The following is a 27,413-nucleotide window of genomic DNA, read 5'->3' as shown; positions in this document are numbered from 1 at the left end:
AACTGATCTGCGGCCAGCGAGCCTCTCTGGGACTAAGTCCTTGTTTACTCACACTGAGCATGCCCAGGGCAGGGTCTCCCATTGGAGGTCGAGGGCCACATGTTCGGTCACATGCTCAGGTGCTGCAGTACATTCCATTGGTCCTTCTGGAAGGTCCTGAAAGGGCAAAACATGCTCAGGTACTGCAGCACTTTCCATTGGTCCTTCTGGAAGGTCCTGAAAGGGAAAAAACTTCAGTAGCAGCTTCCTGTGCTGCAACTATATAAACTGCGCATGACCGCACGGCCATGCGCTAGTATTGTCTTATGTTATGTGCTTTGCGCCAGTGTGGTCACATGTATGTGTGTTCAGGGACCCGGCTGAAATAAGCCCCTAGAATGCTGGCTCCTCCGGCGAGGAGATTGAGTCTGAGTGTATTCAGGGACCCGGCTGAAATAAGCCCCTAGAATGCTGGCTCCTCCGGCGAGGAGTTTTGTGTGTTTGTGTGACCACTGACTGCTCTCTGTTTGGGCAGTTAGCCTGTGCCTCTGTGGAGTCTAACAGGGCACAGTGCTTTCCTTTCACGGCTACTCAGTGAATTAACTGAGTTAGTCGATACCGCCATATAGCTCCGCCGTTTGCTAGCAGCAGGTACTCCTGCATGGTGGACCCCGGGCTGCGAACGCACCAATATCAATAAACATCTCTATTTACTCGGTGCGTTCCGCTAGCCCTAACACTGCGCAAGCGCGACGCACCGCGCCTGCGCAGTCTGGACAAGAGTGACGCAGCCGAACTTACTTATCCCACCCCAATATACCGGCCATGGGGGCTCCACACACCCGTGTATCCCCCATAATATAGCGGCCATGGGGGCTCCGTGCTCTGCAGCTCCAGTCAGGGTAGATGTAGAGCCCAGTGGAGCTCCAGGACCTTCGATGATGTCACCAGCATGTGACCAGTGATGCGAGTGGGCGGAGTCAGCCCTCGCTGTGCTGGCTGCAGGGGTGCTGTATCCATTATAGCCAGCGCCGCACTCAGGCAGTAAGTACAGCCACACTCACGCAGTACAGCCACACTCGCCCACACTCACACAGTACAGCCACACTCGCCCGCACTCGCACAGTACATCCACACTCGCCCGCTCTCACACAGTACAGCCACACTCAGCCACACTCACACAGTACTGCCACACTCAGCCACACTCACACAGTACAGCCACACTAACACAGTACATCCACACTCAGCCACACTCACACAGTACTGCCACACTCACGCAGTACAACCACACTCACGCAGTACAGCCGCACTCAGTATAGCTGCACTCAGACAGCACAGCCGCACTCAGGCAGCACAGCCGCACTCAGGCAGCACTGCCGCGCTCAGGCAGCACTGCCGGAGAGAGAAAGATGGGAGCAATGTATGGCAGAATGGAAACAGGAACAGGCAGAATAGGTGGAGCACATTACAACAGAATGGGGGCACAGGATGGGAGCAGAACATGACAGAATGGTTGTGCACGATGGGAGCACCACATGACAGGATGGGGCAGGATGGGAGCAGCACATGACAAGACGGGGCGCAGGATGGGAGCACATGACAGGATGGGGACGCAGGATGGAGCAGCACATGACAGGATGGGGATGCATATATAACAGCCCACGTAGCATATAACACAGCCACGTAGTATATAGCACAGCCCACGTAGCATATAACAGCCCATATAGTATATAGCACAGCCACATAGTATATAACACGGCCCACATAGATAATAGAACAGCCATGTAGTATATAGCACAGCCCACATAGCATATAACAGCCCACGTAGTATCTAACACGGCCCACGTAGTATATAGAACAGCCATGTAGTATATAGAACAGCCATGTAGTATATAGCACAGACATGTAGTATACAGCCCAGCCCCCCTCCCCACAAGAATGGCCCCATAGTCCAGTACTCACTGTTAGTTACAGAAAAAAAAACTCCTCACCTCTCAATGTTCCCGCGCCGCGCTGCTCCCTCCCTGCTCCGGTCTCGGCGGCTGCCGCTGCACTGCCTAACACAAAGCGAGTGTGCGATGACGTCATCAGGCACCCGCAATGTCGGAGGCAGAGTGGGGAATGATGGGAGAGGGAGCGTCAGGTGACGCTCTCTCCTCCATCATTTGCTTTGAACTTTACCGGCAGACGCCGGTAAAGTTCAAAGTGGCGGCAGGGGATTTGGCACTTGCGACAGGCGGCCCCCTGCCTCACAGGGGCCCCATAGCAGCTGCGTGATGTGCCGCTAGCTGAGGGCCCCTGTGGGATCGGGGGCCCTAGGCACTGGCAGCTGCCTGCCCCTAACGCCGCCCCTGAATGGGTTCCCCTGTCTCGCCAGGGCCCCGGCAGTTGCTTGGGTACGCCGGGTGCTGACGCCGGCCCTGGTTAGGGTTATGGTTAGGGTTTGGATTAGGGTTAGGGTTGAGATTAGGGTTAGGTGTGTGTTGGGGTTAGGGTTTTGGTTAGGGGTGTGTTGGAGCTAGGGTTGTAATTAGGGTTATGGATAGAGTTGGGATTAGCGTAGGGGTGTGTTGGGGTTAGTGTTGGAGTTAGAATTGAGGGGTTTCCACTGCTTAGGCATATTAAGGGTCTCCAAACGCGACATGGCGCCACAATTGATTCCAGCCAATCTTGAGTTCAAAAAGTAAAAATGGTGCTCCCTCCCTTCCGAGCCCGGACGTGCGCCCAAACAGTGGTTTACCCAATTATATGGGGCACAAGCGTACTCAGGAAAAATTGCACAACAACTTTGGGGGTCTAATTTCTCCTGTTACCCTTGGGAAAATAAAAAAATTGGGGCTGAAAACTTATTTTTTTTGGGAAAAAAAAGATTTTTTATTTTCACGTCTCTGCATTATAAATTTCTGTGAAGCACTTGGGGGTTCAAAATGCTCACCACACATTTAGATAAGTTCCTTAGGAGGTCTAGTTTCCAAAATGGGGTCACTTGGGGGGGGGTTCTACTGTTTAGGCACATCAGGGGCTCTGCAAACGCAACGTGATGCCTGAAGACCATTCCATCAAAGTCTGCATTTCAAAACGTCACTACTTCCCTTCCGAGCCCTGACGTATGCCCAAACAGTGGTTCCCCCCCACATTTGGGATATCAGCAAACTCAGGACAAACTGGACAACAACTTTTGGAGTCCAATTTCTCCTGTTACCCTTGTGAAAAAAAAAATTGCTTGCTGAAAAATAATTTTTGAGGAAAGAAAAATGATTTTTTATTTTCACGGCTCTGCGTTATAAACTTCTGTGAAGCACTTGGGGGTTCAAAGTGGTCATTGCACTTCAAAAAGTCAAATGTCGCTCCTTTCCTTCCGAGCTCGGCCGTGTGCCCAAACAGTGGTTTCTGACCACATATGAGGAATCAGTGTACTCAGGAAAAATTTCCCAACAAATTTTAGGATCCATTTTATCCTGTTGCCCATATAAAAATGAATAAACTGAGGCTAAATATTTTTTTTGTGAAAAAAAAAGGACTTTTTCATTTTTACGGATCAATTTGTGAAGCACCTGGGGTTCAAAGTGCTCACTATGCATCTAGATAAGTTCCTTGGGGGTCTAGTTTCCAAAATGGGGTCACTTGTGGGGGAGCTCCAATGTTTAGGCACACAGGGGCTCTCCATCGCGACATGGTGTCCGCTAACGATTGGAGCTAATTTTTCATTCAAAAGTCAAATGGCGCTCCTTCCCTTCCGAGCCCTGCCGTGTGCCCAAACTGGTTTACACCCACATGTGAGGTATTGGTGTACTCAGGAGAAATCGCCCAACAAATTTTAGGATCCATTTTACCCTGTTGCCCATGTGAAAATGAAAAATTGAGGCTAAAATAATTTTTTTGTGAAAAAAAAATACTTTTTCATTTATACAGATCAATTTGTGAAGCACCTGGGGGTTCAAAGTGCTCATTATGCATCTAGATAAGTTCCGTGGGGGGTCTAGTTTCCAAAATGGGGTCACTTGTGGGGGAGCTCCAATATTTAGACACACAGGGTCTCTCCAAATGCTACATGGTGTCCGCTAAAGATTGGAGCCAATTTTTCATTCAAAAGTCAAATGGCGCTCCTTCCCTTCCGAGCCCCGTTGTGCGCCCAAACAGTGGTTCCCCCCCACATATGGAGTATCGGTGTACTCAGGACAAATTGTACAATAACTTTTGGGGTCCACTTTTTCTTTTTACCCTTGGGAAAATAAAAAAATTGTTGCTAAAAGATCATTTTTGTGACTAAAAAGTTAAATGTTAATTTTTTCCTTCCATGTTTTTTCTGCTGCTGTGAAGCACCTGAAGGGTTAATAAACTTCTTGAATGTGGTTTTGAGTACCTTGAGGGGTGCAGTTTTTAGAATGGTGTCAGTTTTGGGTATTTTCTGCCATATAGACCCCTAAACTAACTTCAAATATGAGGTGGTCCCTAAAAAAAAATGGTTTTGTAAATTTTGTTCTAAAAATGAGAAATCGCTGGTCAAATTTTAACCCTTATAACTTCCTAGCAAAAAAAATTTTGGTTCCAAAATTGTGCTGCTGTAAAGTAGACATGTGGGTAATGTTATTTATTAACTATTTTGTGTCACATAACTCTGTTTTAACAGAATACAAATTAAAAATTTGAAAATTGCGAAATTTTCAAAATTTTACCCAAATTTCCGTTTTTTTCACAAATAAACGCAAAAAATGTCGACCTAAGTTTACTACTAACATGAAGCTCAATAAGTCATGAAAAAACATTCTCAGAATCGCTAGGATCCATTGAAGCGTTCCTGAGTTATTACCTAATAAAGGGACACTGGTCAGAATTGCAAGAAATGGCCAGGTCATTAAGGTCAAAATAGGCTGGGTCATGAAGGGGTTAAAGTAATGATGGCCACTTGTTTTTCTTTACTTAGCAACTTTTTTCTTGCCATAATACAAATTCTAACAGTCTCTTCAGTAGGACTATGGCCGGCTTCACACTCAGCGTATGAAAATACGGTCCGTTTTTTACAGCCGTAATACGCCGAAAAGTCCCCAAAATAGTGGTCCATAGCTCCTCCGTAGGCAGGGTGTGTCAGCGTTTTTTGCGCATGGCATCCTCCGTATGTAATCCGTTTGGCATCCGTACTTGCGTGTTTTTCTCGCAGGCTTGCAAAACCGACATACGGCTATACAAGGGATCCATGTGTCTATATATATATATATATATATATAATGTCAGTAGACACATATATGTATATATATTATTACTTCATACAGCGCTAGTTAGCTTTAAAGCCGGTAATTCAATTACCGGCTTTTGCTATCTCCTTCCTAAACCCGACATGATATGAGACATGGTTTACATACAGTAAACCATCTCATATCACCATTTTTTTGGCATATTCCACACTACTAATGTTAGTAGTGTGTATATGCAAAAATTGGCTTTTCTAGCTATTAAATTAAAGGGTTAAATGGCGGAAAAAATTGGCGTGGGCTCCCGCACAATTTTCTCCACCAGAGTGATCAAGCCAGTTACTGAGGGCAGATATTAATAACCTGGAGAGGGTCCATGGTTATTGCCCCCCCCCCCCGCTAAAAACATCTGCCCCCAGCCACCCCAGAAAAGGCACATCTGCGCCTATTCTGGCACTTGGCCACTCTCTTCCCATTCCCGTGTAGCGGTGGGATATGGGGTAATGAAGGGTTAATGCCACCTTGCTATTGTAAGGTGACATTAAGCCAAATTAATAATGGAGAGGCGTCAATTATGACACCTATCCATTATTAATCCAATACTAGTAAAGGGTTAAAAAAACACACACATTATTAAAAATTATTTTAATGAAATAAAAACAAAGGTTGTTGTAATAATTTATTCTACGCTCAATCCAATCACTGAAGACCCTCGATCTGTACCAAAAAATAAAAAAAAACAACAATATCCATACCTTCCGAAGATCTGTAAAGTCCAACGATGTAAATCCATCTGAAGGGGTTAAAATATTTTGCAGCAAGGAGTTCTGCTAATGCAGCGCAGCTCCTTGCTGCAAAACCCCGGGGAATGAAGGTAAAGTAGGTCAATTACCTATATTTACCTTCATTTGCGGTGAGGCGCCGTCTGCTGGCTGTTCCTAGATCGTGGGAACTATCCTAGAAAGCTCCCAGGCTCGAGTTCATATGAGGGCGCCCTGTTCTAATGGTGATTGCAGATGCTGAATGTTGATTTGTTGCTATTGACGTTGGCTCATATGGACGAGGAAATGACTCACAGACTTTCAAAAACTCTGACATGGGACAAGGTTTGTATGCTAATAATTTCAATTTTCCACCGCCACACCCTCTTCCGAACACTGAAGGACCGCCAATGCCATTTATCGGGACTTGATTCACAGCAAAAGGATTTTCAACTACAGACTGACAAGGGCAGGAAGAACTGTGGAATTTGCCTTTGGTTTGCTGGCAGCTAAATGGCACATTTTGGGAACACCAATCAATCTTAAAATAGAGATAATAGATGAGGTTGTGAAAGCGTGTGTTGTTCTACATAATTACATCCTGGCAAAAATGCAACCCCACTTCGAACTTGATGAACCTGTTAATACCACATTGCCGGATTATCATGCTCACCCTCTGAGGACTACAGTCGAAGTTGCCCAAATGAGGGATAAATTTGCTGCCTACTTTGTTTCTGATATTGGATGTGTGTCATGGCAAGATGAAATGATTTAACCCTGCTGTTCTGTTCGGGTCATAGTGACCCGAACAGACTTTTTGCGGCCCTGTAGATTTTTTTCTGTCAGTCTCTAAAACTTGAGACTCCTTGACTTTTCCTCATTTGGGGGGACCTACCTATGAGTATTTTTTTTTTTCCATTTACTTTTTGCTACACACAAAAAGTTACACTTGTTGTGTTCGGGTCATAGTGACCCGACATCGTTTTATACAGCTGTGAGGCCATATTTTCAGTGAAATAAAGGAGTTATAACCTCAGTTGGGTCTATTTATTGCATCTACTATTGTATATCAATTGATTTATTTCCTAAATTATTTCAATGGGGTCGTACACGCGCTCTACCGGGGGTATGCATTGAGATCTGCGCACAATAAAAATGGCTTTATATTGATTATTTTTGGTGCGCAGTCTATTCTAAAATGTAGAGTGCATCCGGAGAGATCACTAGGTGTGCACTACACGTGTATATTATGCGCAGAACGGACTGCTCAGAACGCGCTGTCTAAGACGTTTTTTTTTTTTTTTTTTAAAGCTGAGCTGTAAAGTCTTGCAAATAATTTTTTTTTGCTAAGTAAGTCTGTCTTCCTGGCTTATCTGCTTGTTTTCAGAAGGGTTCTTATCTTCTCTGCTCTTATCAGTACACATATGCTAGCCCAGACATGTTACCTTTCAGTTTCTTTGGAGAGCAGCTGTGTGCTTCTACCCCCATGGCCTCTTCCGGCATCAAAAGATGCAGCTATTGCCCTTCTACTTGTGACAACAAGACGAGTATAACATGTTCTGGCTGTAAAACATTTCTATGCAAAAATCATGTGTATTGTTTTTCATGCAAGAATCCGTAAATTTATATGATCATGTAAATATATTCACATTGTAATGTTTATTATCTTTAATTTTTTATCACAAAATGTTTGATTTGATTGTTTTTTTTTTTGTTTTTTTTTACAAAATATGTGTAGTTTTCTATTTTCGTTTTGCTCATTGGATGGATGTTTTTTCAGAATAAAAACAAAAAAAAAGATTTCTAGTTCATTTTTCTTTTTTTTTTTACTACCAAACATGTTCACAAACAGTCTATTAAGCGAAAAGTATAAAAAAAATGGAGTTAGAGTGTCTAAAATCAAGGTTTAATAAGCCGGGTCATAGTGACCCGGAACACTACAAGTGTATAGTAAATGCGAACAAAACAGCAGGGTTAAGCTGTAAATAAGTCAAATGTAGCTGTAATGTTATATACTTGTACTTTTTTCTGACTGTTATATTGTCACCTTTAATGTAAGTTTAATAATAAACACCTTAACTGTAACACCCATTAATTCTTCACTCTCAACAATACACTCAACAATACCCACATGTTTAAATAAAGAGAAAAATACTTCACTCCACAATACACTCAACAATACACACATCTACTATATAATTGTCTAAGGGTCACTTCCGTCTTTCTGTCTGTCCTTCTTTCTGTCACAGATATTCATTGGTCGCGGCCTCTGTCTGTCATGGAATCCAAGTCGCTGATTGGTCTCGCCAGCTGCCTGTCATGGCTGCTGCGACCAATCAGCGACGGCCACAGTCAGATTAGTCCCTCCCTACTCCCCTGCAGTCAGTGCCCGGCGCCCGCTCCATACTCCCCGCAGTCACCGCTCACACAGGGTTAATGCCAGCGGTAACGGACCGCATTATGCCGCGGGTAACTCTGTTGTGAAAGGTAATTCAGTACCACAATGGACATAGAGGTCAGCTCATATACAGTGACCTGGCAATAACCCAAAAAACAAGAACGAGCTCTGAGACGTGGGAACTCTGTTGACCGCAATCCCTAATCCTCTCCAACACACTAAAGGCAGCCGTGGATTGCGCCCAACGCTCCCTATGCAACTCGGCACGGCCTGAGAAACTAGCTAGCCTGAAGATAGAAAATAAGCCTACCTTGCCTCAGAGAAATACCCCAAAGGAAAAGGCAGCCCCCACACATAATGACTGTGAGTTAAGATGAAAAGACAAACGTAGAGATGAAATAGATTTAGCAAAGTGAGGCCCAACTTTCTGAACAGAGCGAGGATAGGAAAGGTAACTTTGCGGTCAACACAAAACCCTACAAAAACCACGCAAAGGGGGCAAAAAGACCCTCCGTACCGAACTAACGGCATGGAGGTACACCCTCTGCGTACCAGAGCTTCCAGCAAGCAGAAAAAAACAAATAGACAAGCTGGATAGAAAAAAACAGCAAACAAATAGCAAAGAGGAACTTAGCTATGCAGAGCAGCAGGCCACAGGAACGATCCAGGAGGAAACAGATCCAATACTAGAACATTGACTGGAGGCCAGGATAAAAGCACTAGGTGGAGTTAAATAGAGCAGCACCTAACGACTTCACCACATCACCTGAGGAAGGAAACTCAGAAGCCGCAGTACCACTTTCCTCCACCAACGGAAGCTCACAGAGAGAACCAGCCGAAGAACCACTTGTGACCACAGGAGGGAGCTCTGCCACAGAATTCACAACATAACTCACTCCGTTACCGCCGCTATTAACCCTGTGTGACCAAGTTTTTACTATTGATGTTGCCTATACAGCGTCAATAGTAAAAGGATCTAATGTTAAAAATAATTAAAAAAAAAAATCATTATATACTCACCCTCCGCCGCCTTTCGTGCTCCTCGCGACGCTCCGGTAACCGCTCCATGCAAGCGGCAGGTTCCGGTGGCAAGGATGGTATGCGACAAGGACCTGCCATGACGTCATGGTCATGTGACTGCGACCTCATCACAGGTCCTGCGCGAGAAGGACCTGCCATGACGTCACGATTATGTGACCGCGACGTCATCACGGGCCCTGCGCTACCAACCCTGGAACTGGAAGCTGCCGAGTGCACCGCACACAGGCGACATGACTACAAGGGCTCCCTCGGAAGGTGAATATATGTTTATTTAACCTGTGACATACGTGGCTGGGCAATATACTACGTAGCTGGGCAATATACTACGTGACTGGCCAATATACTACGTGGCTGGGCAATATACTATGTGACTGGGTGCTGTATACTATGTCGCTGTGCAATATACTACGTGGCTGTGCAATATACTACGTGGCTGGGCAATATACTACGTGACTGGGCAATATACTACGTGACTGGGAAATATACTATGTGACTGGGCAATATACTACGTAACTGGGCAATATACTATGTAACTGGGCAATATACTACGTGGCTGGGCAATATACTACGTGACTGGGCAATATACTACGTGGCTGGGCAATATACTACGTGGCTGGGCAATATACTACGTGACTGGGCAATATACTATGTGGCTGGGCAATATACTACTGTACGTGACTGGGCAATATACTACGTCACTGGGCAATATACTACGTAGCTGGGCAATATAGTATGTGACTGGGCAATATACTACGTGGCTGGGCAATATACTACATGGCTGGGCAATATACTACGTGGCTGGGCAATATACTACGTGGACATGCATATTCTAGAATACCCGATGCGTTAGAATCGGGCCACCATCTGGTGTTTAAATAAAGAGCTAAAGAAAACACAGTGAGACAGTTATTGTGAATCAAAAGAATTTTTATTAGGCGATCAAGGCGTTTGTGGACGTCCTGGAAAAGTGTGTTCAAGTGAGTGAACCCACTATCCATTTTTTCTACAACCACCTTCATCCCTGTTTGTAAGACCAAGCTTAAGTGACTAAACTTGGGCCTGACAGACCTCTCACAGGCCCTCTGCTGCTGGTGAGCAGACCCAAGTAAAGTAGTGGCAGAGGGCTGGAAGAGGGGAAAACCTGATGGACTGGCTTCCTGTTCCTCAGCCTGTGAAGCCTGCCTGGTTGCTCCATTGCTGGTGGATGAATGGGCCTGTTCGTTGGCTGGTCGATGAAGGGCCGCTCCAACAGAGGACAATCCAGGTTCTGTGGTGCTGCACCAGGTGCTGTGTGGAAAATAAATGAAAATCATTAGTAAACAAATTAAAAGTTTAAATAATAGTAAGACAACACAAAAGACGGCATGGGTTCCCCTGTATTTTTGATAACCAGCCAGGCAAAACTGAGTGCTGTGGCCTGCAACACTCAGTTGTCAGCGTTAGCAAGGCTTGCTATCAAAAACAGTGTCACGCCCGCACCCATCTTCTTCCATCCAGCGGCGCACTTGCGATCCCGTTCCTCGCCGCTCTGCTGCTTCTTTCTCTGGCTCCCGGCGTCCAGCGTCTTTGCGCATGCGCGGTCGCGTCTCCTCCAGCGCTGAGCCCTCTGGGAGGTCGCAACCCGATAGCTCCGCCCCAACATGGCGGCGTCCATCGGCTATTTCTTCCTGGCGTCTTCCTTAGTAAGACGCCTTTGCTTTGTAGGTGCACTGTCTGCCGTCAGTGTCCCTATGCCCTAGGCTCCCCTGTACCAGTGTCTTTTCTCAGCCCAGTCTATACTTTGTCTCAGTATCCTGCCAGTCCGTGTTCCTGCTGTGTCCTGCCTGTCCGTGTTCCTGCTGTATCCTGCCAGTCCGTGTTCCTGCTGTATCCTGCCAGTCCGTGTTCCTGCTGTACCCTGCCAGTCCGTGTTCCTGCTGTGTCCTGCCAGTCCGTGTTCCTGCTGTGTCCTGCCAGCCCGTGTTCCTGCTGTATCCTGCCTGTCCGTGTTCCTGCTGTATCCTGCCAGTCCGTGTTCCTGCTGTATCCTGCCAGTCCGTGTTCCTGCTGTATCCTGCCTGTCCGTGTTCCTGCTGTGTCCTGCCAGTCCGTGTTCCTGCTGTACCCTGCCAGTCCGTGTTCCTGCTGTGTTCTGCCGTTCCGTGTTTCAGTCATTTTCAGTTAAGTCTTGTTTTCCTATTATCCCCTGCCATCCTTATAGCCTGTGGTTTCCTTCTTTATCTTGGGTCGCCCCTTTGGCTCTAGCTGTTGTGTCTCCATCCCCTCGAGGTCCTGCTCCTAACACTCCCTGTATAGGGGGTGATTCCATCTGGTCCGCTCGACCCCGGGGGCTCTAGAGTCACGACCCAGAGGGTCCACTCTCGGATTTCTGCCCGAGTACTTACAGTAAGCAAAGGCCAAGGACCCCGCTGGGGCCTCTGCTGCGCAGAAAGAGCTACTCTTTTTGCGAGAGAATCAGTCCCGCATGATGTCTTTCATGAAAGCTATGGATTCTCGCTTGTCCACGCTCCAGTCCTCCGATCCTGGCAACGCCGCTCTACTCGTTGGCTTACAGCAAGAGTTAGCTCAGCAGCGTGACACCCAGGCCCATATACTTAGTTATATGTCTTCTATTGACGACCGGCTGCTTTCCATCCAGACAGCCGCTTCTACGTCTGCTCCTGCGTCCCACCCTCCACCCCGCCTCGGTACAATGGGGATCCTAAGTCCTGCCGAGGATTTCTAAACCAATGCCGTCTTCACTTTGAGCTTCTGCCCCAGCATTACCCGACGGATCGGTCCAAAGTTGCGTTTTTGATTTCCCATCTGGAGGGTGACGCCTTGGCATGGGTTAACCCACTCTGGGAGAGAGACGATCCCCTAGTCTCCCGGTTGTCTGAATTTTTGGAGACTTTCCGTCTTGTCTTTGACGAACCTGGACGTCTGGCCTCTACAACTGAAGCTCTATTTTCTCTCCATCAGGTATCGTTATCCGTAGGCCAGTACGCTATTCAGTTCCGCACCCTCTCCTCTGACTTGGGCTGGAACAATGAGGCGTTGGTGGGTGCTTTCTGGCGGGGGCTCTCTGGGCGCATAAAAGATGAGTTAGCTGGTCGGGACACCCCTACTGTTTTGGAGGAATTAATTTCCTTAGCTACCCGTATTGACCTTCGGTTCCAAGAACGCGCCCGCGAGCGGAGATCTCTTCGCCCTTCTTCTGCCACCCGTAAGCCACTCAGTCCTCAGCCTAGAACCTCCTCTCAGGCGTCCGCACCAGAACCTATGCAAGTGGACCGTCTTAAGATGTCTGAACAACGTCGTAAAGAGAGGCACACTCAGGGGTTATGTTTTTACTGCGGAAGTTCTGCTCATTTGTTGCGCTCTTGCCCTGAACGTCCGGAAAACTCCTCCGCCTAGGTCAGGTAAGAGAGGCCTCCCTAGGTGTATGTGATTCCTCTCAACCCCTTACTTTGTCCGTTCTTTTGCATATTGCGGGCAAGGGCATTTCTCTAGATGCGTATGTGGATTCGGGCGCAGCAGGGAATTTTATCAGGTTGGAAGAGGTTTTGAAATTCTCCATTCCAGTCAAAACCTTAGAGGCTCCTGTGGTTCTTGCATCTGTGGATGGTAAACCTTTACAAGAGACCATTACTCAAGTAACACTTGAGGTGGAACTTCAAGTTGGGGCTCTGCACAAGGAGAGAATTGCATTTTATGTTTTAGCGGGTCTGTCTCATCCTATGCTCTTAGGTCTTCCTTGGTTACGGTTCCACGAGCCCGTTTTAGATTGGCGCAATGGCAATTTCTTGCGCTGGGGTGAGCTTTGTCGGGAACGTTGTCTGCTGCCGGTGCGTCCTGTGGGGTCTTCCTCTAATTCTTCTCCTTCCTCTTCTTCTCTTCCCGCTTTACCCTGTGTCTACAGTGCTTTTTCTGATGTCTTCAACAAGAAGGAGGCTGAGGGCCTTCCGCCTCACCGTCTCTATGATTGTCCCATAGATCTCGTGCCAGGAACTAATCCGCCCAGGGGCAGAATCTATCCTCTCTCTCCTGCTGAGACTCAAGCTATGTCTGAGTACATTCAAGAAAATCTTGCTAAAGGATTCATTCGCAAGTCTTCTTCACCGGCTGGAGCAGGGTTTTTTTCCGTGAAGAAGAAAGACGGTTCTCTCCGCCCCTGCATTGATTATCGAGGCTTAAACAACATCACGGTGAAGAACAAATATCCTCTGCCACTCATTCCGGAACTCTTCGACCGTCTGCGGGGTGCACAAATTTTTACCAAATTAGATCTACGTGGCGCATACAATCTGGTTCGTATTCGTGCAGGCGACGAGTGGAAGACTGCCTTCAATACTCGTGACGGTCACTACGAATACTTGGTTATGCCGTTTGGTCTCTGCAACGCCCCCACGGTTTTCCAGGAATTTGTGAACGATGTATTTCGGGATCTTCTCTACTCCTCAGTCGTGGTTTACCTTGACGACATTCTCATCTTTTCTCCGGATCTCTCCACTCACAGGCGAGATGTCCGCCGAGTTCTGCAAAGGCTAAGAGAGAATCATCTGTTCGCTAAGATTGAGAAGTGCGTCTTTGAACAATCTTCTCTTCCCTTCCTTGGGTATATTGTCTCAAGATCTGGCTTAGAGATGGATCCAGAGAAGGTTTCGGCTGTCCTGAATTGGCCTCGTCCTCTTGGAACAAAAGCAATCCAACGTTTTCTTGGCTTTGCCAATTACTATAGACAATTTATTCCTCATTTTTCTTCCATGTCCAAGCCTATCTCTGCCCTAGTTCGCAAGGGAGTCAATTCCGGTCTTTGGACCCCTGAGGCTGAAGAGTCCTTTCTGTCCCTTAAACAAAGTTTCGCTATGGCCCCTGTGCTTCATCGTCCTGATGCTAATAGACCGTTTGTCCTTGAGGTCGACGCATCCTCTATTGGAGCTGGAGCAGTACTTTTGCAAAGATCTTCGTCCGGACGTTTGGTGACCTGTGGTTTCTTTTCTAAAACTTTTTCCGCTCCTGAGCGTAATTACACTATAGGGGATAAGGAACTATTGGCTATCAAGCTAGCCTTGGAGGAATGGCGTTATCTTCTTGAGGGTTCTCTTCATCCATTCACCATTTACACAGACCACAAGAATCTGGCCTATATTCAGTCAGCCCAAAGACTAAATCCACGACAAGCCAGATGGTCTTTATTCTTCGGACGATTTGAGTTTGAGCTTCATTTCCGACCCGGAAATAAGAATGTCAAAGCAGATGCTCTTACGAGATCCTTTCAGCCTCAGGACATTGAGGATTCTCCGGCTCACATCATTGATCCTACGAAGATCGTCACTCTTGCTCCTCTAAGAGTGATCTCAACTCCTCCTGGCAAGACTCTTGTGGCTAATCAAGACAAGGAGAGAGTTTTACGTTGGGGTCACTCCTCCAAAATTGCAGGACATGTAGGAGTCAAGAAAACACTTTCTCTTATCTCTCGGCACTACTGGTGGCCATCTCTCCGACAAGACGTCACCAAATTCATCGCTTCTTGTCCTTCTTGTGCTAAGAATAAAGTTCCTAGGCAGCCTCCTTCCGGTCTCCTGCATCCTCTGCCTGTACCTTCCGTTCCTTGGAGTTTTATAGCTATGGACTTCATCACTGATCTACCTTGTTCCTCGAATTGTTCTGTCATCTTGGTTGTTGTAGATCGGTTCTCTAAAATGGCTCACTTCATCGCATTGCCTGGTCTGCCTTCCGCTCCTGAGTTGGCAAAGATCTTTTTACACCAAGTCTTCCGTCTTCATGGTTTCCCACATCATTTCGTCTCTGACCGTGGAGTACAATTTACCTCACGTTTTTGGAGAGCTCTCTGCAGTCTATTAAAGGTTAACTTGGACTTCTCTTCCGCCTATCACCCTCAGTCCAACGGACAAGTGGAGCGAGTTAATCAAGTTCTGACTACATATCTGCGACATTTCTCCAATGCACACCAAGATGACTGGGTCTCTCTTCTCCCCTGGGCTGAATTCTCTTACAACAATCTTCCCAGCGAGTCTTCCTCCAAATCTCCCTTTTTTGTAGTCTATGGTCAACATCCGAACATTCCTCTTCCTGTTTCTCTCTCCTCGGGGGTGCCGGCAGCGGATTTCTTGTCCCGGGAATTCTCTACAATTTGGAATGAGGCCAAAGTGGCTCTTGAGAAAGCTAGCCTTAATATGAAAAAGTTTGCTGACAAGAAGCGTTTGGATGCTCCGCCATATTCTCCAGGTGATAAAGTTTGGCTCTCCTCTCGCTATATCAAGCTTAAAATTCCCTCTTGCAAACTGGGTCCTCGCTATATTGGTCCATTTCCTATCTTGAGTCGCATTAATGATGTCTCTTATAAGTTGAAGCTACCTGCCTCTTTGCGCATTCCCAATGCCTTCCATGTGTCTCTTCTCAAACCCGCAGTCTTTAATCGTTTTCACTCCGCTACCTCTCCCTCTCCTCAGCTCTGTACTTCTGATGGAATCTTTAACGTTAAAGATATTCTTGCCAAAAAGGTAGTTAGGGGTAAAACTTATTTTTTTATTGATTGGGAGGGATTTGGTCCTGAGGAGAGGTCCTGGGAGCCTCGAGAGAACATCAATGCTCCCTTTATCATGAAAAGATTCCTTTCTAGCCTTAAAAAAAGGGGGACTAAGGAGGGGGGTACTGTCACGCCCGCACATACTTACCCATCTTCTTCCATCCAGCGGCGCACTCGCGATCCCGTTCCTCGCCGCTCTGCTGCTTCTTTCTCTGGCTCCCGGCGTCCAGCGTCTTTGCGCATGCGCGGTCGCGTCTCCTCCAGCGCTGAGCCCTCTGGGAGGTCGCGACCCGATAGTTCCGCCCCAACATGGCGGCGCCCATCGGCTATTTCTTCCCGGCATCTTCCTAGGTAAGATGCCTTTGCTTTGTAGGTGCACTGTCTGCCGTCAGTGTCCCTATGCCCTAGGCTCCCCTGTACCAGTGTCTTTTCTCAGCCCAGTCTTTACTTTGTCTCAGTATCCTGCCAGTCCGTGTTCCTGCTGTGTCCTGCCTGTCCGTGTTCCTGCAGTGTCCTGCCTGTCCGTGTTCCTGCTGTATCCTGCCAGTCCGTGTTCCTGCTGTATCCTGCCAGTCCGTGTTCCTGCTGTACCCTGCCAGTCCGTGTTCCTGCTGTGTCCTGCCAGCCCGTGTTCCTGCTGTATCCTGCCTGTCCGTGTTCCTGCTGTATCCTGCCAGTCCGTGTTTTTGCTGTATCCTGCCAGTCCGTGTTCCTGCTGTATCCTGCCTGTCCGTGTTCCTGCTGTGTCCTGCCAGTCCGTGTTCCTGCTGTACCCTGCCAGTCCGTGTTCCTGCTGTGTTCTGCCGTTCCGTGTTTCAGTCATTTTCAGTTAAGTCTTGTTTTCCTATTATCCCCTGCCATCCTTATAGCCTGTGGTTTCCTTCTTTATCTTGGGTCGCCCCTTTGGCTCTAGCTGTTGTGTCTCCATTCCCTCGAGGTCCTGCTCCTAACACTCCCTGTATAGGGGGTGATTCCATCTGGTCCGCTCGACCCCAGGGGCTCTAGAGTCACGACCCAGAGGGTCCACTCTCGGATTTCTGCCCGAGTACTTACAAACAGAGGGGTCCCCACTATGTTTTTTTAAATTTTTAAAAAATAATTAAAAAAAACGGTGTTGTTTGCCCTCCAGTTTTGACAACCAGCCTTGCTAAAGTGATGGATATTGGCCCCCGCCAGCCTAAAAATAGCAGCTAGGATGGGATACTCTCATCAGCTGCCACCTGCTCTCACTGTTATCAGTGACAGCAGGCATAGACTGATGGGAATAGTACACCCATCAGCCGATACTTGTGAACAGAGGTAAACATTTTACCTCCGGTCATAGCTTCTGGCTCACACTGTCATTTGACAGCGTGGAAATTGCTGCTCTCTGACATTCAATAGTAATCTTACCGCCATTCAGAGCCAGTGTTTGCTGTGCTGTTATACAGATGACAGCATGGCAAACAATGGATGTTCGGGTCCCCCATTCATCTGAATGGGGTCTGGGTTTGGGTACTGTTCTTGTGCACCAACCAAACTTTTTTTTTTACCTATTCAGCTTAACCCGACTGGACCCGAACATCAAGTGGTTCCCCCATCACTAGTCAGCACATTCTCATGGGGAGTTTGTAACTTTTATCTGTCTTTTATTGAACATCTCACAGCTGATTTATGATCACATAAATGTTCAGCTCTCCTTTGATGGGGTTTGCTGTCAGAAATTAGCTCATTGGAGATCAATAAAAGACAAATTAAAGACTTACAAACATTAAGAAAACTGAAAACTAAATGGAAAAATGTGAAACTCAGTTGAAGAGAAATACAACCCAGTTTTCGAAATGAATTTAGTCCAAAATACAGAGCCTCCATTTGAAATTCCTTTCAATTTGATTGGAAGAATAGTGTAGCACTATTCTTTCCATCAGACTGATGGATACTACTTTGACACCTAGTTGGACAATATTGTAATTTAAAGCTACTGTACTTACGGGGCACCATGTGTCTGTTTGTACATATTCATCTTGGTGGACCATGTCTTCAGTTCAGAAATGAATTGTAAACTTGTGAGCAGGGCCCTCATCTCTCTTGATATGTGTTGAAGTATGTGCTATACTGTAATGTCTTGTCTTGTACCATCTAAATTGTAATGTGCTGTGGTATATGTTGGTGCTATATAAGTGAAAATTTATTAATAGCACGCCACAAAATATTTTTGTTATGCCTTGCCTAGATATATTATACACACCCCAAAACAACAGCACTTGAATCACAAAACAGACCCCTTAAAATTATTAACCACAGTCCCGTTCCCCATATGCATACTGTTACCGTAAAAATTAGACTTCATATTAGACAATTAAAATTTACAGTCCTCCTCAGGCAAGTACACCTCAATATACTGACCCTCCTAAAAAGGAAAGACTCGCTATAAGTGATAGACACCTATAACAATGTGCCCAGCTTGTATTAATGAAAGATACTGATGGTGGCAGCGGCAGGACGGGGCATTGGCAATTTAGGCACAGCATTAGAGGACATCTGGTTCTGGTGGACTTTAAAAGCTTATATGCATACTCTGCCGCATCAACCAACAATGAAACATCACTGGATGTTAGGATAAGCATTATACTGCATTTTGTTTCTTACAGCACACTCCTTGATTCTGCAAGATGTACCTCTAGGGTACATGTACCACAGGATGAGAACCACTTGGATAGTTGATACATGCTTTAGGCATATACGCATATATGATTTCATAATGCTATCATAAACTGCATGTTCATTGACTTAGTTAACATCATTTTTCTTTTCATATCCCTGACGCTGTGGTCTTCAGATAAGTGTGGAATCTGGTGAGCCATTTCATGTTGTTCAAAACAAAGCTGTCCAGATCCTTGATGAAATGAGCCACAATTTGAAACTGGGAGCTATCAGACTGTTTGCCTTCAGTTTGAGTAAAATCTTCAAAAGGCTTTACCAAAAAGTGTTTGTCAACCAGGAAGGCATAATTAGGGTAAGTGATGTCACAAATTAATATTTATAACTTAAATTGCTCACAAATATCTTCATGAGTGTTTTCGTCTTACAGAGGAGACCGAAATTTGTCAACCTTAACCCTCTAACAGTCAGTAAACTGATAGAAATGTGGAAATTTAGTTTCCATTTAAATATAGTTGCTGCATAATTTGTCCTCTGTTGTGATATATGCATATAGAGTTTTTTTGAGGTGGTATAAAAAAAAGGTAGTTTTCTAAAGCTAATCACTTGGCTATATGTGCACATGGAGTTTTTTAAGCGTATTCTGCCTATAATTTGCCTGAGAAAGTGCTCCTTAAATCCTTAATAAAATGAATAATAACAGCAAAGTCAAATTGACGTTGCTGTGCACATTTCCCATTTATGTCCCGTCTTTTAACTGCTTCAATTGTTGGAAATCTAAAGCGGTTAAAAAAAGTAACTTGCCCACTTTCTATACTTGAAAGGAGAAAATAAAAGATGCCATTGGCGGAGCTGCTGAAAGAATGTCAGGAAAACCGTTTTCTTGAAGTGGATTCACCTTGGGAAACTCATTAAGTACACTGGTGTCTAAAAGACGATACGTGCACATAGCCATTGAGGTGTTTTTGGAGGAGTTTTTTTTTATTTTCTGAAGCAGTTTTGGAAGAGGTTTTTTTTGTTTCGGATACTTTTTGTGCAGCCTTCTGATTCCACAGTGCCTAGTTTGGAGCAGATTCCTTTAGGGGACACTTCAAAGAAGTAAAATATACCTTATTTTTTCCCTCCAAGCAATTTTCAAAACCCAAGGGATGTCTGCTGCTACTGCCCAGGGTGTCCGCCGCTGCCCAGGGTGTCCACTGCTGCGGGGGGCTCTGCCGACATTTCGTGAAAGGCCAGGTGCCCCCCGGCAGTTCCGTGATGTCCTCCTGTGTGGTGGTTCCTGGAAAATGACTGCCAGAGGCAGCGCATGCGCAGATGGAGATCTCGGGACCAAGATCTCGAGAGATGAGATCTCAGCACTGAAATCTCATCTCCCAAGATCTTGGTGACGAGATCTCCATCTGCGCATGCTTCACCTCCTGGCTGCCATTTTCCCGAAGTCCACCTCACAGGAAAGCATGGACGAACTGCCGGGTGGCTCTGGCCGATCACAAATGACGGTAGAGACCCCCCGCAGCAGCAGCAATGCCAGCATCACCGGAGACACCTCCGCAGCACGGGAGCCCCCCTGCAGCACAGGACACCTGCACACCCCCTCATCCCAGCCTGCGGCCTGCAGAAACACTCCACTCCTGCCACTTCCAGCAGCAACCCTGGGACCCCACCACCCCCAGTAAGCAATAAGATGCATGGATTATAAGAAGCACCACCATTTTATTAAAAAAAAGTTTTTTCCTATTTTTCTCAAAATTTGGGGTGAATCTTATTAATCCGGAGCGTCTTACAAAGCGAAAAATACGGTAAGTAGCATGCAGGCAGAAGATAAAGAGGTATGGACTCATGAACACCAGTGAAGGAGGGCTTACAACTCGAAAATGCACAGCACAGCTTCATCAACTGTATAGTGGTTACGGATGGATCAGTGTTATGATCAGGTGACCTTGGAGCAGCATGAAAACTTTCCCTGGAGTAGGTGGTAACTATACTGACCGCAAACCCTGATCTTAACACCGCAACTAGAAGTAGCCGTGGGGTGTGCCTAACAAAACCTAGACACCTCGACACAGCCTATAGATGGAAATAGGAATACTATCTTGCCCCAAAGAATAGGCAGCCCCCCACAAATAATGACTGTGAGTAGTAGAGGAAAAGACACATGCAGGCAGGAAACAGGATTTAGCAAATGAGGCCACACTAGCTAAATAGGAAAGAATAGGACAGGATACTAAGCGGTCAGTATTAAAAATCCTTCCAAAACATCTAGCTAAAGATGTGGAGTGTATATCTGCAACTCCAGAGAATCCAACAAGACTGAGAAAACACGGACACAGTCTAAGCTGGACAAGAGAAAAACAAAAGAATAGCACAGAATATAAGCACACAGCAAGTGTGCCACAGAAAAAGATACAGACACTTATCTTTGCTGAATTGGCAGCTAAGCAGGAGAAGCCAGAAAGTGAACCAACACTTCCCAAGAAACATTGACAACTGAAAATGACTAATGAGTCCTGCAAACCTTAATACCCCAGTCAGATTTGCAATCAGCAGATACACCTGTCCAGGATTGCAGGCCAGGGACAACTGCATTACCACCTACAGCCACCGGACGGAGCCCAAAAGCAGAATTCACAACAGTACCTCCCCCATGAGGAGGGGTCACCAAACCCTCACCAGAGCCCCCAGGCCGATCAGGATGAGCCAGATGAAAGGCACGAACCAAATCAGCGGCATGGACATCAGAGGCAAAAACCCAAGAATTATCCTCCTGGCCATAACCCTTCCATTTGACAAGGTACTGAAGCTTCCGCCTCGAAAAACGGGAATCCAAAATCTTCTCAACAACATATTCCAACTCCCCATCAACCAACACAGGGGCTGGAGGATCAACAGAGGGAACAACGGGCTCCACATATTTCCGCAATAAAGATCTATGGAAGACATTATGGATAGCAAAAGAGGCCGGAAGCGCCAGTCGAAAAGACACCAGATTAATAATCTCAGAAATCCTATAAGGACCAATAAACCGAGGCTTAAACTTAGGGGAAGAAACCTTCATAGGAACATGACGGGAAGACAACCAGACCAGATCCCCAACCCGAAGCCGGGAACCAACACACCGACGACGGTTAGCAAAACGTTGAGCCTCCTCCTGAGACAACACCAAATTGTCCACCACATGAGCCCAAATCTGCTGCAACCTGTCAACCACAGAATCCACACCAGGACAGTCAGAAGGCTCAACCTGCCCAGAAGAAAACCGAGGATGAAAACCAAAATTACAAAAGAAAGGCGAAACCAAAGTTAACCGAACTAGCCCGATTATTAAGGGCAAACTCGGCCAATGGCAAGAAGGCCACCCAATCATCCTGATCAGCAGACACAAAGCATCTCAAATAAGTCTACAAAGTCTGATTAGTTCGCTCGGTCTGGCCATTTGTCTGAGGATGAAATGCAGAAGAAAAAGACAAAGCAATGCCCAGCCTGGCACAAAAGGCCCGCCAAAACCTAGAAACAAACTGGGAACCCCTGTCGGACACAATATTTTCCGGAATACCAGGCAAACGAACCACATGTTGAAAAAACAACGGAACCAAATCTGAAGAGGAAGGCAATTTAGGCAAAGGCACCAAATGAACCATCTTAGAGAAGCGGTCACAAACAACCCAGATAACAGACATCTTCTGGGAGACCGGAAGATCAGAAATAAAATCCATTGAAATATGCGTCCAGGGCCTCTCAGGGACTGGCAATGGCAAAAGCAACCCACTAGCATGGGAACAACAAGGCTTGGCCCGCGCACAAGTCCCACAGGACTGAACAAAAGAACACACATCATGCGACAAAGAAGGCCACAAAAAGGACCTACCAACCAAGTCTCTGGTACCAAAAATGCCAGGATGACCAGCCAACACGGAACAGTGATCCTCAGAAATCACTCTATTAGTCCATCTGTCAGGAACAGTTTCCCCACAGGACAGCGGTCAGGTTTGTCAGCCTGAAACTCCTGAAGAACCCGTCGTAAATCAGGGGAAATGGCAGAAAGGACCACCCCTTCTTTCAGAATACCGACCGGTTCTAAGACCTCAGGAGAATCAGGCAAAAAACTCCTAGAGAGGGTATCAGCCTTAATATTCTTAGAACCCGGAAGGTACGAGACCACGAAATCAAAACGGGAAAAAAACAAGGCCCATCAAGCCTGTCTAGGATTCAGCCGTTTGGCAGACTCGAGGTAAATCAGAGTCTTATGATCGGTCAAGACCACAATACAGTGCATAGGTCCCTCAAGCCAATGTCGCCACTCCTCAAACGCCCACTTCATAGCCAACAACTTCCGATTGCTGACATCATAATTGCGTTCAGCAGGCGAAAACTTACGGGAAAAGAAGGCACACGGTTTCATTAAGGAACCAACAGGATCCCTCTGAGACAAAACGGCCCCTGCCCCAATCTCAGAAGCGTCAACCTCAACCTGAAACGGAAGAGAAACATCCGGTTGGCGCAACACTGGAGCAGATGTAAATTGACGTTTAAGCTCCTGAAAGGCAGAGACAGCCGCAGAGGACCAATTCGCCAAATCAGCGCCTTTCTTCGTCAAATCGGTCAAGGGTTTAACCATGCTGTAAAAATTAGCAATGAAACGGCGATAAAAATTTGCAAAACCCCAAAATTTCTGAAGGCTCTTCACGGATGTGGGCTGAATTCAATCATGATTGGCTTGAACCTTAACCGGATCCATCTCTATAGACGAGGGAGAAAAAATAAAGCCCAAAAAAGAAACCTTCTGCACCCCAGAGAGACACTTAGACCCTTTCACAAACAAAGCATTGTCACAAAGGATCTGAAATACCATCCTGACCTGTTGCACATGAGACTCCCAATCATCGGAAAAAATCAAAATATCGTCCAAATATACAATCAAGAATTTATCAAGATAAGTCCGGAAGATATCATGCATGAAGGACTGAAAAACAGATGGAGCATTAGAGAGTCCGAATGGCATCACAAGGTATTCAAAATGGCCTTCGGGCGTGTTAAACGCAGTTTTCCATTCATCACCCTGCTTAATACGAACAAGATTATATGCCCCCCGAAGGTCAATCTTCGTAAACCTACTAGCTCCCTTAATCCTAGCAAACAAATCGGAAAGCAAAGGCAAAGGGTATTGAAACTTGGCCGTGATCTTATTCAAGAGGCGATAATCAATACAGGGTCTCAAGGAACCATCTTTTTTAGCAACAAAAAAGAACCCCGCTCCCAACGGTGAAGAAGATGGTCGAATATGCCCTTTCTCCAAAGACTCCTTAATATAGCTCCGCATGGCGGTATGTTCAGGCACAGACAGGTTGAAAAGTCGACCCTTAGGAAACTTACAGCCTGGAATTAAGTCAATAGCACAATCGCAGTCCCTGTGTGGTGGAAGGAAACTGGACTTGGGCTCATCGAATACATCCTGCAAATCAGATAAAAACTCTGGAATTTGAGAAGAGGAAGAAGAGGAGATTGATATCAAAGGAACATCATTATGAACCCCCTGACAACCCCAACTAGTCACAGACATGGACTTCCAATCCTACACAGGATTATGTACCTGCTACCACAGAAAACCCAGCACGATAGCATCATGCAAATTATGCAACACCAGAAATCGACAATCTTCCTGAAGGACTGGCGCCATGCGCATGATCACCTGTGTCCAAAACTGGGGCTTATTTTTAGCCAAGGGTGTAGCATCAATGCCCCTTAAAGGAATAGGGTTCTGCAAAGGCTGCAAGGGAAAACCACAGCGCTTGGCAAACTCAAAGTACATTAAGTTCAAGGCGGCGCCTGAATCCACAAACGCCATGACAGAAAATGATGACAATGAGCAGATCAAGGACACAGATAACAAAAATTTAGGTTGTACAGTACTGATGGTAATTGAACTGGCGATCCTCTTTGTCCGCTTAGGGCAGACAGAAATGACATGAGAAGCGTCGCCACAATAATAACACAACCTATTCTGACGTCTGAAACCTTGTCGTTCTGTTCTAGACAGAATCCTATCACACTGCATTGGCTCAGGAATTTGCTCTGAGGACAACGCCACAGCGTGCACAGCTTTGCGCTCCCGCAAGCGCCGGTAAATCTGAATGGCCAGAGACATAGAATCACTCAGACCGGAAGGTGTGGGAAACCCCACCATAACATCTTTAACAGATTCAGAAAGACCCTTTCTGAAAATTGCCGCCAAAGCATCATTATTCCATTTAGTCAACACCGACCATTTTCTGAAATTCTGACGATACAATTCTGCCGCCTCTTCACCCTGAGACAGGGCCAACAAGGTCTTCTCAGCTTGATCCACAGAATTAGGTTCATCATATAACAATCCCAAAGCCTGAATAAAGGAGTCTACATCAAGCAAAGCCGGATTCCCAGATTCCAGGGAAAATGCCCAATCCTGCGGTTCGCCACACAGCAGGGAGATGACGATTTTAACCTGCTGAATGGAATCACAGGAGGATCGAGGTCTCAAAGCAAAAAACAGTTTACAGTTGTTTTTAAAACTCAAAAATTTGGACCTGTCACCAAAAAACAAATCAGGAGTAGGAATCTTCGGTTCTAAAACAGGAGTTTGAACAATATAATCAGAAATACCCTGTACCCTAGCAGCAAGCTGGTCTACACGAGAAGCTAATTCCTGAACATTCATGCTAGCACAAGGCTCTTCAGCCACCCAGAGATTAAGAGGGAGGAGAAGACAAAGTAGACTGAAGAAAAAAAATTGGCTCAAGACCTTTCTTCCCTTCTTCTGAGATGCATTTAACTCATTATTGGCCAGTTGTACTGTTATGATCAGGTGACCTTGGAGCAGCATGAAAACTTTCCCTGGAGTAGGTGGTAACTATGCTGACCGCAAACCCTGAACTTAACACCGCAACTAGAAGTAGCCGTGGGGTGTGCCTAACAAAACCTAGACACCTCGACACAGCCGGAGGACTAAATACCCCTATAGATGGAAATAGGAATACTATCTTGCCCCAAAGAATAGGCAGCCCCCCACAAATAATGACTGTGAGTAGTAGAGGAAAAGACACACGCAGGCAGGAAACAGGATTTAGCAAATGAGGCCACACTAGCTAAATAGGAAAGAATAGGACAGGATACTAAGCGGTCAGTATTAAAAATCCTTCCAAAATATCCACAGCAGAAAATACAAAAAACTCCACCATCTAACTAAAGATGTGGAGTGTATATCTGCAACTCCAGAGAATCCAACAAGACTGAGAAAACACGGACACAGTCTAAGCTGGACAAGAGAAAAACAAAAGAATAGCACAGAATATAAGCACACAGCAAGTGTGCCACAGAAAAAGATACAGACACTTATCTTTGCTGAATTGGCAGCTAAGCAGGAGAAGCCAGAAAGTGAACCAACACTTCCCAAGAAACATTGACAACTGGCAATGAATAATGAGTCCTGCAAACCTAAATACCCCAGTCAGATTTGCAATCAGCAGATACACCTGTCCAGGATTGCAGGCCAGGGACAACTGCATTACCACCTACAGCCACCGGACGGAGCCCAAAAGCAGAATTCACAACAGATCAGTAGGGGTGGATCCCACTGCATATACAATGGATGGAGTTGTGCTGTGCAGCTCCACAACTGAGCACTTTCAGCTGCTGTTAGTATCGGAAATATCTGACAGGTGGCGGTGCCAGGTCTAACACTCCCATTAATCAGTTATTGATGACCTATCCTAATGCTTAGCGGTCAATATAAATTACTGGAGAACCCCTTTAACTGAGAATCAAACAACATCTGTTAATTTTTTGACTATTCTAGGTCAATAGGAATTTTTCTTTACAGGCCGTCTTTAAAACATTGCATTAGGCATACATACAGTGGAATGTAAAAGTTTGTGCACCCTTGGTCAAAATTACTGTTATTGTGATCAGTTAAGCAAGTTGAAGATTAAATGATCTCGAACAGGCCTAAAGATGAAGATTGCACATTTCCTTTGTATTTTAGGCCCCAAAATAAAGAAAAATTATACATACATATACAGTACAGACTAAAAGTTTGGACACACCTTCTCATTTAAAGATTTTTCTGTATTTTCATGACTATGAAAATTGTACATTCACACTGAAGGCATCACAACTATGAAGTAACACATGTGGAATTATATACTTAACAAAAAAGTGTGAAACATCTGAAAATATGTCTTATATTCTAGGTTCTTCAAAGTAGCCACATTTTGCTTTGATGACTGCTTTGCACACTCTTGGCATTCTCTTGATGAGCTTCAAGAGGTAGTCACCGGGAATGGTTTTCACTTCACAGGTGTGCCCTGTCAGGTTTAATAAGTGGGATTTCTTGCCTTATAAGTGGGGTTGGGACCATCAGTTGTGTTGTGCAGAAGTCTGGTGGATACACAGCTGATAGTCCTACTGAATAGACTGTTAGCTATTTTTTTCTTGCCATAATACAAATTCTAAGAAGAAAAAGAATGGCCATCATTACTTTAAAAAAATGAAGGTCAGTCAATCCAAAAAATTGGGAAAAATTTGAAAGTGTCCCAAAATGCAGTGGGAAAAACCATCAAGCGCTACAAAGAAACTGGCTCACATGAGGACCGCCCCAGGAAAGGAAGACCAAGAGTCACCTCTGCTTCTGAGGATAAGTTTATCCAAGTCACCAGCCTCAGAAATCGCAGGTTAACAGCAGCTCAGATTAGAGACCAGGTCAATGGCACACAGAGTTCAAGCAGCAGACACATCTCTACAATAACTGTTAAGAGGAGACTTTGTGCAGCAGGCCTTCATGATAAAATGGCTGCTAGGAAACCACTGTTAAGGACAGGCAACAAGCAGAAGAGAGTTGTTTG

The 27,413-nt window shown here is 45.8% G+C and overlaps 1 protein-coding gene across 2 annotated transcripts in view; it reads left to right on the top strand.

The window, feature by feature from the left end:
- LOC138681618 (dihydroxyacetone phosphate acyltransferase-like) overlaps window positions 1-27,413 on the top strand; it is a 258,128-nt gene that overhangs the window by 44,098 nt on the left and 186,617 nt on the right. For both annotated transcript variants that reach the window (XM_069769275.1, XM_069769276.1), the window contains exon 3: window positions 18,719-18,895. In XM_069769275.1, coding sequence (XP_069625376.1) covers window positions 18,719-18,895 — 177 coding nt within the window. The remainder of the gene's footprint in view (window positions 1-18,718; window positions 18,896-27,413) is intronic.

This window comes from Ranitomeya imitator, chromosome 5 (genome assembly GCF_032444005.1).
Source record: "Ranitomeya imitator isolate aRanImi1 chromosome 5, aRanImi1.pri, whole genome shotgun sequence".
NCBI lineage: Eukaryota > Metazoa > Chordata > Amphibia > Anura > Dendrobatidae > Ranitomeya > Ranitomeya imitator.
This window is presented reverse-complemented; position numbering and strand designations above follow the sequence as displayed.